The sequence below is a fragment of the Octodon degus genome, unplaced genomic scaffold (genome assembly GCF_000260255.1).
Source record: "Octodon degus isolate 3935 unplaced genomic scaffold, OctDeg1.0 scaffold00043, whole genome shotgun sequence".
Taxonomy (NCBI): Eukaryota; Metazoa; Chordata; class Mammalia; order Rodentia; family Octodontidae; genus Octodon; species Octodon degus.
The window spans coordinates 3,992,219-4,001,302 of NW_004524619.1; the positions used below are offsets into that span (position 1 = coordinate 3,992,219).

The 9,084-nt window shown below is 40.1% G+C and overlaps 1 protein-coding gene across 5 annotated transcripts in view; it reads right to left on the reverse strand.

Moving 5' to 3' along the window:
• Positions 1 to 412: 412 nt before the first annotated feature.
• Oxnad1 (oxidoreductase NAD binding domain containing 1) overlaps positions 413 to 9,084 on the reverse strand; it is a 39,930-nt gene continuing 31,258 nt past the window's right edge. For all 5 annotated transcript variants that reach the window (XM_023715771.1, XM_004631600.2, XM_023715769.1 and 2 more), the window contains 3 exons: positions 2,124 to 2,366; positions 1,227 to 1,335; positions 413 to 602 (listed from right to left, as the gene is read on the reverse strand). In XM_023715771.1, coding sequence (XP_023571539.1) covers positions 448 to 602; positions 1,227 to 1,335; positions 2,124 to 2,366 — 507 coding nt within the window. In that variant the 3' untranslated portion in view covers positions 413 to 447. The remainder of the gene's footprint in view (positions 603 to 1,226; positions 1,336 to 2,123; positions 2,367 to 9,084) is intronic.

Sequence of the window (9,084 nt, forward strand, 5' to 3'; positions counted from 1 at the left end):
GGTACTCAAAGGGGTGGCCATTAGCTTGTAGGCATCTATGAGTACAGCAAGCTGTTGCATATATACATTTTTTGGCTCTCTCTCTCTCTCTCTCTATATATATATATATATATACACACACACACACACCTACCCACATATCACTTTTTTCCCTAAAGGCAAAAGAAAATCTGCATTGAACAACTCAAGGCACCTCAAGTCCAATTGTTACTAATGGAAAAAACCCATACAGTAAAATAGTATTTCCATCAGTGAAGACACTGCAAAAAGTTTATCCTTTGAATCTGTTAGCTTGTTTTTATTTTATCCTTTAGTCACTTAGTTCACAATTAAAAAAAAAAAATAACAAAAACTCAGAGGTAAATCCACCTTGCCACCAGTGAGTGATATAAAATCTCTTTTCTCTCAAGTGGATCTCACATCTTCTTTTATGCCTCTGCCAACAGCCTACCACCACTTCTCAAAAAAAATGTGTTCCTTGGGAACATGGTTGTTTTCTAGTTGCTTGGAGAAGAAGTCTGTCATTGGAGGTGGGCCACAAATATAGAATAAAGTCTCCTTTGAAATATGATCTTTTATCTCCTCCTCCGTTATTCTTCCTTCTACCAAAAACAGAACAAACACCAAATTAAGCCAGACAGGTCTGCATTCTGAAATGAGGCGGGAGTAAGCACAATTCAGCAACAGTGTTTATTTGCAGTAAATCAAGCGCAGTGTAGTGTGTCTTGGGGCTTCTTAAACGTATGGCAAGCAAACTGGCAAGCTAACCGTAACGCACTCTAGAGGGAGAACCAGCTAGCTTACTGGTCTTTGATGGAGATGCAAAATTGTTTTCAGCAAAACAAAAGCAAAAATGTTTCAGAAATAAAGTTTCACAAAATCCTTCAAAGTGGAAAACCATGAGTAACTTAAATGACAATTACCAGCAAATGCAATCAATTCAGCCAAGGTTGAAATATAAATTTTTTGTATGCTCAACACAGCAATGACACAAAGGCCTCCTTAAAAAATGTGAAAAAAATTTAATATGGGCAGTAGAAAGTTTCTGCATGATAATTAAATCCCACTAAGCAGTTCCTTGTTTTTCTGTGATGAATCATCTCCAGTTCCCTTGGTACTAACAATCCCAGCCAGCAATTCCCAACAATAAAGCATATGTGCCCAACCAACTGTCATGTCCACCAAGGAACTGCCTGGACATAATCAAATATCTTTAGCGGACTCACCCGTGATATATGGCCTGAGTTCTGCACTGATTTGTGTAGTCTGTTTTGTGACGTGCAAACTGCATGCAATCTTCTCAGGAAATTCACTTACTAAATTGAGGATATTTTTCTGGAATGTCAAACATATTTGGTCACACTACAATTTTAAAAAATCAAAACAGATGTGCATTAACCACTGACGCCGAACCTCAACTCCCATTCTGCACACGTCTGCCACTCTTACTCTCTACTTAGGGAGATATTGTTTGCAGCCTAGCAGGCCAAAGCATTCAGAGTACAGAGGGCTATTTGGCTTTAATTGAAATCTGAATATGCTAACAAGCATATTACTAACTCTCCGGGAGTTTTTTCTTTTTCCTTTTTCTCAAGCATTGGCAATTAAGCAGCAGTTTCACTGACCACAGTTGTGTCTTTTAACTGTTTCTGTTCTTTTGTTCATTTCTGCAGCTGCTAAGCAGTCTTGAGTGAAAGCCTTCTCTGCTGAATGTACTTAGTCTCAACAGATGCAACCGATGGGGGTTTCATTTACCCAGCTGGGTCCAAACTATCTGGATCTCACCTACTTCAGGGACAGAGAAGCCCACTTGTGGGCCTCTTGACTCTTTGCGGAATCTCAGGGTCACGGTGACCTTTCTGTTCACTTAACCTCCAGATTCCACCCCACCAAAACCCGCCTTATCTTGTCACTTAACTTGGAGCCTCCTCAACACTAGCAGTTTTATTTATCCTGGGTTAAGATGTGTTGGTTAATTCTTATTTGAGCACGATAAAACCTTGCCAAACCTTTTGTCTGCACCTTTGCAGAGATATCAGATCCTAGATAAGACATTTTTGTGGATAATGCTATTGTACAAGTTTGCTTATAGCAAACTGTAAAACATATATTCCCGCTCTTACCTTAAACAAGAGTTCACTAGTGTTCTTTGCACTGTAGAATAGTTTTATTGTTCCTATCTCATATCCACTTCTTTTGTTTGCCCACTCTCGGTGAAGATCTGCCGAGTACCGCAGGATGGAAAGCAGAGGGTTAATTCCGACTCCTCCTGCAATCAACACAAGGTTTCTGGGGGCATCTGTGGGCTGAGGGTCAAAGAAGAACTCTCCACCCACTCTCACAGCCACTTCAGAGTTCAGTGTACACTATGGCAGGGAGGGAAAAAAAGAAAAGGATCTTTTAGTCTTTTGTAGCATAGGTCTTAAACCAAATGTTCTACTTTAATAAAACCAACTGCCTACCTTCTACATTCATAGCAGTACTTGGGACTATTTTTGCAGCTTGCTCTCAATTTTCTCACAGTGCTGTGAACTGATTGCAAAATTATGTAAGCCACTTGCTACCCCACCTTTGGGGTCCTTACTGCACACCCTCTCCAGTTCTGGGGAAAGGTGACTTGCTTCAGTGAATCTGCTCTCTGGTGACTTCTCGGGTGATGAAATGAGTTGACAAACGTGGTAATGAACTCCAGCAGGGAACAGCTATGGAGTACAGGTGTCCTGTATCCGACAGGGATTTCTTACTCTCATCAAGGCTGAGAGAAACAGGAGGGGCAGGTGCCATGACCCTGACTGCCACAGCTCATCAGGGCTGAGACGGATGAGCGCTGGTAACCCTCCCAACACCCAGCAGAGCACGGCCAGGCCAGCTCCACAGGCTCAGACCGGCACAGCGCTGCCGCTCAACGCTGTTATCCTCGCCCCGGAGCAGCCAGAACAGAACACAGAGCCCTTGCCTAGGAGTGAGTCCCACATAGGTCCACTCAGGTAAAGATTCTATTTGGTGAGGTTGCCACACCAGAAATATCACCAAAGTTGAATTTGGTGATATTAGTGGCAGTTAATACTGCCACTAATGGGGTTATTACGGAAACTTTTGGCAACACTTTTGGTGGCTACAGTGATCTGGGAGACCCAAATGGTGTTTAGAAGGCAGGGGGCAGAGGTGCTAGATACCCCACAGAATTAGTGGTGTCCTGGAGCTGGCTCCTACTATGCTGATGGTTACATGTGCAGGGACTCTGTGAGCTAGTATCTACTGGTAGCAAGTAGGGGAGCATTTACCACAGAGATCAGGGCTTTCTTCATTTTGGGAGCTGGCTTGCCACCATACCATTATCTGCACTAGAAAGGCCTGTCCTGACGATGTAGGTGAAGACTGGATTGTAATGATCTCAGACTAGACCCTAACTTTTCATAAATAAATAGACTTTTGGGGGCACACATCTAATTTGCTCTGAATTTCCTAGAATGTAACCCCGTGCGTAGATTTGCTGTGCTTGGCTGTCATCAGCACTTTACCAATTATATTCACAGCTCTGAAAAACCATATCCAGCTGGTGGCATGTGTGTTGTCCTGTCACACCCAACAGACCTGCATCATTTGCATCTGGAGACCATGTATTCATGATGGTTCTATGTTCAGGAAAAACTACCTGACAGTTTTGGCCTATCTCCTAGTTTAGCTAAACTCCACATTTATATTTTGTAATACTCTTTGACTAGGGATTACTTTCCATTTATATTATACCTAAGAGAATTATGTTTTTTAAAAAAGTATGTATTCAATCCACTAACTATGAATTTCATTTCAGGATAGTTCTAGAAAGAAGGCACTGGCTCTGAAGGGAAGAGAACTTCATATTGATTAGGTATCAAAGACTGAACTTTAATCATAAAGAGGTTAAAAAATAAGCCCAGCAAGTCCTTCTAACTTCTCTGAGTCTCTGCTGCCTGAAACTGACCTGCCCACCCCACTTCACGAGGTTGCTACGGGGACTAATGACACCGGGGTGGGGGGAATAACCAGGCTTAGGTAAGGAGGCATTTTAATCAAAAGGGAAAAAGTGCTCAGCATGCTGTCCTTCCTGTCACTAAAAGATAATCCCACAATAAAGAAATTGATATTAAGAACAGGATAGGATTGTGCCATTACATATTCCTGGCATAAACCAACTAAATGAACTCCCTCCTAAAAAATAATAACATATCACACACTTTTTGAGGATCAAACCCTTGACATTCACACACTGCAGGTAAGTAATAAGTACTTTCAGACAGTAATTTAATTTGAGGCACAAAACTTGAAGAGAAGTCAAATTTAGTGAAAAAGTTAAGAAAAAATGAAAATTGTCTGAATTCACAAAATTGGAACTTTTGGTAAGAACTATTAAAAGAATGGAAACCCTTTCTTTTGAGGGAAAAATGTCAGAACTTAACTGTTTTAAGTATGTAGGACATTGTTACATGAATGATACTAAGTGGATTTTCCTTTTGATGAAAGGAATTGGCAGCAAGAGAGTATCTGGTTAGAATAAAATCTAGGAATGGCTACACTGGCTACCCAAGTGCTTTAAAACGCTCCTTCAAGACTTGAAAACAGAGTCTAAGACACAAGAGTCTCTGCCTAGGGATGACAATGGATTTCATCTTTCTACAGCCTTCCTCTACCTTTCTCTTGCTTGCTTATGTAAATCTCTGTCCATAGGAATCTCAGCATAAAAGAAACTGAAAATGACAATTTTCCAGTGGCTATCTTTGGCATACATACTTAGTATGACAACAAAGAAAGCTTTCTGCTTATTGTTTTTAGAAACTAGATCATGTTCAACCCCAAAGTTGGCAAGAAAATGTGCCCCAGGGAAGGATGATGCCCCAGAAAGCTGTTTTCTCTTTAGCGACAAAATAATCCTCAGTAGATCTATCTTCTAATTTGCTAGCCTTTAGAAAGAATCAAAAGTTACTCTTTGTCTTTTGTTGATCAATAAAAACTGCCAGGGTAGCACAAAACTCAAAGGCTACACACTACATAGGATATGTAAGTAAATTAAAGGACATTACCTACAATTACATGTATCTAACTTGAGTACAGATTTTCTACTTGTGAAATAACCTTTCCACAGCAACTGGAGCCAAGCACACAACAGCTGCCTACAAACCCTCACCCTGCCGGGAGTTTGAGCCAAAGCAATGAAATAAAGGAAGATGTTTATGGCACTTGATCCTACGTCCCAACAGAGCATCCTGGTGCCACCCAGACACTTCCGTGCCTCCATTGTCCACTCTAACAGCTTAATAAGACAAATCCTCAGGAGAAAAATAGCTACCTGAAAATGGTTCCAAGAAAAATCTGACTTCATAAAGGCTGTTTGCAACTCCCACTGGGCAGAGTGAGCAGGCACCACAATTAGGATGTGCATTCAGGCAGTGCCACTTTCAGATTTTCTACAGCTCTAAGAGTAAGTTCCTTCATTGAAATGCCAATGAGGCATGAAACCAAGCAGGGAGCCGTGGACCAGGACCAGGTCAAGTCATGTGGGAGGCTAAGGGCAGCTTCAGAGTGAGTGTGTGTGTGTGTGTGTGTGTGTGTGTGTGTGTGTGTAGGCACATTTCTGGCACTAGGAGCAAGGGTACCTGTGCTCACTTGGAATCTGACAAGGGGCATGTGGGCACTTTGTTGGGCCCATCCAGTGGTATAATTTAGAGACTGAGATTGCAGCCTATAGACAGTTATGGGTTGAAAATCTACAGAGAATTTAAAAAGGAAAGAGGCAGCTGAGGCCATACCCAAGGAGACTCAGAAGCAGGAGGATAAAACATGACAGGATACATTTACAATGCAAATGCCACAGCAAGCAAGCACCTGGGGTTTCCTGAACAGACACAATTGACAGAAGAATACACAAGAATATATTTTTGTGTTCCTATAAATTAAGAAATTACCTTACTATGATTTTTTTTCTTTTGGCGTATATTTCTATATTCTACACATATATAGACCTGTGTGACTACTATCAAAATCAAGATATAGAATTGATCGCCTGGGTATAGTGGCATGTGTCTGTACTGCCAGCACTGTAGAAAGCACAGGCAGATGCACTTCAAGCTCAGCCTGGGAACTTAGTGAGACCCTGTTTCAAAATTTAAAAGGGAAAAAGGGCCAGCCAGATAGCTCAGCAGACTGAAACACCTGCTTAGGCAGAGTGCAGGTGCTGGGGTTCAATCCCAGGAACCACAAGCCATGCCGGCACCTCCCCCAGGGCACGCTGAGATGGCAATTGAGACTGGACGTGGTGGTGTGTGCCTGTAATCCCAGCACTTGGGAGGCTGAAAACAGGAGGATCACTACGAGTCCAATCTGTGTAGCGAGATCCTGTAGACCCTGCACTAAATAAAAAAAAATAAAAAATTACAAGGGGTCAGGTGGAGCTGTGGCTCAGTGCAAAGTACTGTTGAAAAGAAGAGCCTCCCCGCAAAAGTCCCTGTTGTCCCTTTATACTCACAGCTTTCCCTACTCCAACCCTTGCCAAGCCCTGATCTGTTTCCATCATTCTTTTTGTCTTCTAGAACATGGCATAAATGTGATTTTGTTGTATGTAACTTTTTGAGACCACTTTCTCACAAAACATGATGCCTCTGAGATTCACCCAAGTTGCTATGTGTGTCAGTAGAGTTCACCCCTCTTCATTGCAAAATCCATGAAATTAACAGTCTGTTTATCTATTCTGCTGAGGAACATCTGAGTTGTTCCTCGTTTTTGATATTTACAAACAGAACTATTGAGCCAAGTGTGGTGGCACACACCTGTAATCCCAGCACTTGGGAGGCTGAAGCAGGAAGATCACTGAGAGTTCGAGACCAGCCTGGGCTACAAAGTGAGCTCAAGGCAAGCCTGAACTGCATAGCGAGACCCTGCCTCAAAAAGACAAAAAAAAAAAAAAAAAAAAAGAAAAAAGAAGAAGAAAAACACATAGAACTACTATAAACATACATGTTAAGTTTTTATATGAACAAAGCTTTCATTGCTCTAGGATAAACTCGGGAATCATATTGCTGGGTTACATGATAAGTGTATGTTTATATGAAATGTCAAATGTTTCCCAGAATGGCTAGATTATACTATCTTAAATTCCTGCTGACAACGTAAGCAAATTGAGTTTCAGGTGCTCTACATCCTTACCAACACTGCAAACTGTGGGTATTTTTAACTTCAGTTATTCTAATGAAGCAGGATAATTATATCCCAGCACACATTACTGTAACCTGTATTTCCTTAGTGATCAATGATGGTGACAGCTTTTCATTATTTGCAAACCTTATATCCCTTTTTCGTGAAGTATCTGATACTTCCCCCAACCCCCGTGTGTGTGTGTGTGCGCGCGCGTGTGTGTGTGTGTTGGCAATACTGGGGATTGAACCCAATGGTGCTCTACCACTGAGATACTCCCCATTATTACATCTTTATTTTGAGACATGGTCTCACGAAGTTTCCCAGGCCAGCCTCAAACTTGCAATCTTCTTGCCTCAACCTTCCAAGTAGTTGGGATTTTAAGTGTGGACCACTGTCCTTGGGCTTTGTATATTCTTTCATTAAGGAGTCTTCTTTTGGTTGACTTTTGATATTTCTTTTTGTGTTCTGATATAAATCCTTTCTTGAGTATCTGATCTACAAATATTTTTTTCTAGTTTAAGGTTATTTTTTAACTCTGATAACAGTCTTAGAAAGGCCAGGTGCAAGTATGCATGCCTGTAATCTCAGCACTTGGGAAGCTAAGACAGGAGGATCACCACGAGTTTGAGCCCAGCATGCACCTCATAGTGACAGCCTGTCTCAAAAGACAAACAAAATCTCCACCAACAAAACAAAACAAAACAAAACAGCTCAGTCTTACAGGGAAAGTTTTAATTTTGACCAAGTCCTATATGTAATTTTTTCTTTTCTAGATCTTGAGCATGGTGTCACGTCTAATACCTTTTTGCCTATCCTCAAATTCCATCTATCTCTTGTTGTCTTCTAGAACTTTCATAGTTTCATACTTTATATTTAGAGTACAAACCATTTCAAGTTAATTCTAAATATAAAGTATGAGGTTTAAAGTTCCTTTTTTTTTTTTTTTTTTTGTTTTTTTTTTTTTTTTGCATACAGGTGTACAACTGTTTTAGCACTATTTGTTGAAAATGCTATACTTTTCCCAAAGTTTAACATCTTTGCCAAAAATAAAATATTCACATTTGTGTTGGTCTATTTCTAAATGCTATATTCTGACCCACTTATCTGTGTGTATCTATTCCTTTCACCAATTTCCCACTATTTTAACTGCTATTTTAGCTTAATCTGAAATTTGAATCATGGGATTCATTTTTATTTTTCAAAAGTGTTTTAGCTATTCTAGTTTCTTTTCCTTTCCATATAAACTTTAAAATCCCTTGGCTATAGCTATAAAAAAAAACAACTCTTAAAATTTAAATTATAAATCAATTTAAAGACTGACCTCTTTACTATCTTGAGTCTCCCAATTCATGAACAGTTAACTATTTATTCATATCTTCTTTAATTTTTTTATGAGATTGAGATAAACTGATTTTTTTTAGAGAGCACCTATTTAGAAGATGGTCCTTTAATGGGGAATGGGCCCAAAGAATATCCTAAGCCAGCTCCTTTTCACAGGCCAAAACCTCTCTCAGCAATTTCAATGGCATATTAGCTCCTATGTGGCCTGTTTGATTCTTTGTGTGCCCTCTCTTCTAGCTGAACCAAAATGTGTCCATGTGGGACCTGTACAGCCACTAAGTTCAACCATCCACACTTTCTTTTGCAAATAATGTATATAGGTCCCACCTCATTCACATACACATTTTGGTGCTCTTCTTCTTCTTTTTTCCATAATTTTATTGAGAAACAAATAGCAATGAGACAGTTTCAAACCAAATTGGTAGGACAGTTTCAATAATTAGCACATTGCATACATTCTTCCTAGTGATTAATTGCTATACAAGATGCGGACATGATATCCTATTTACAAACACCATTAGAAGAAATCCCTCTATTCATTAAGAGAATGTAACTATATATCTATCCTAACCA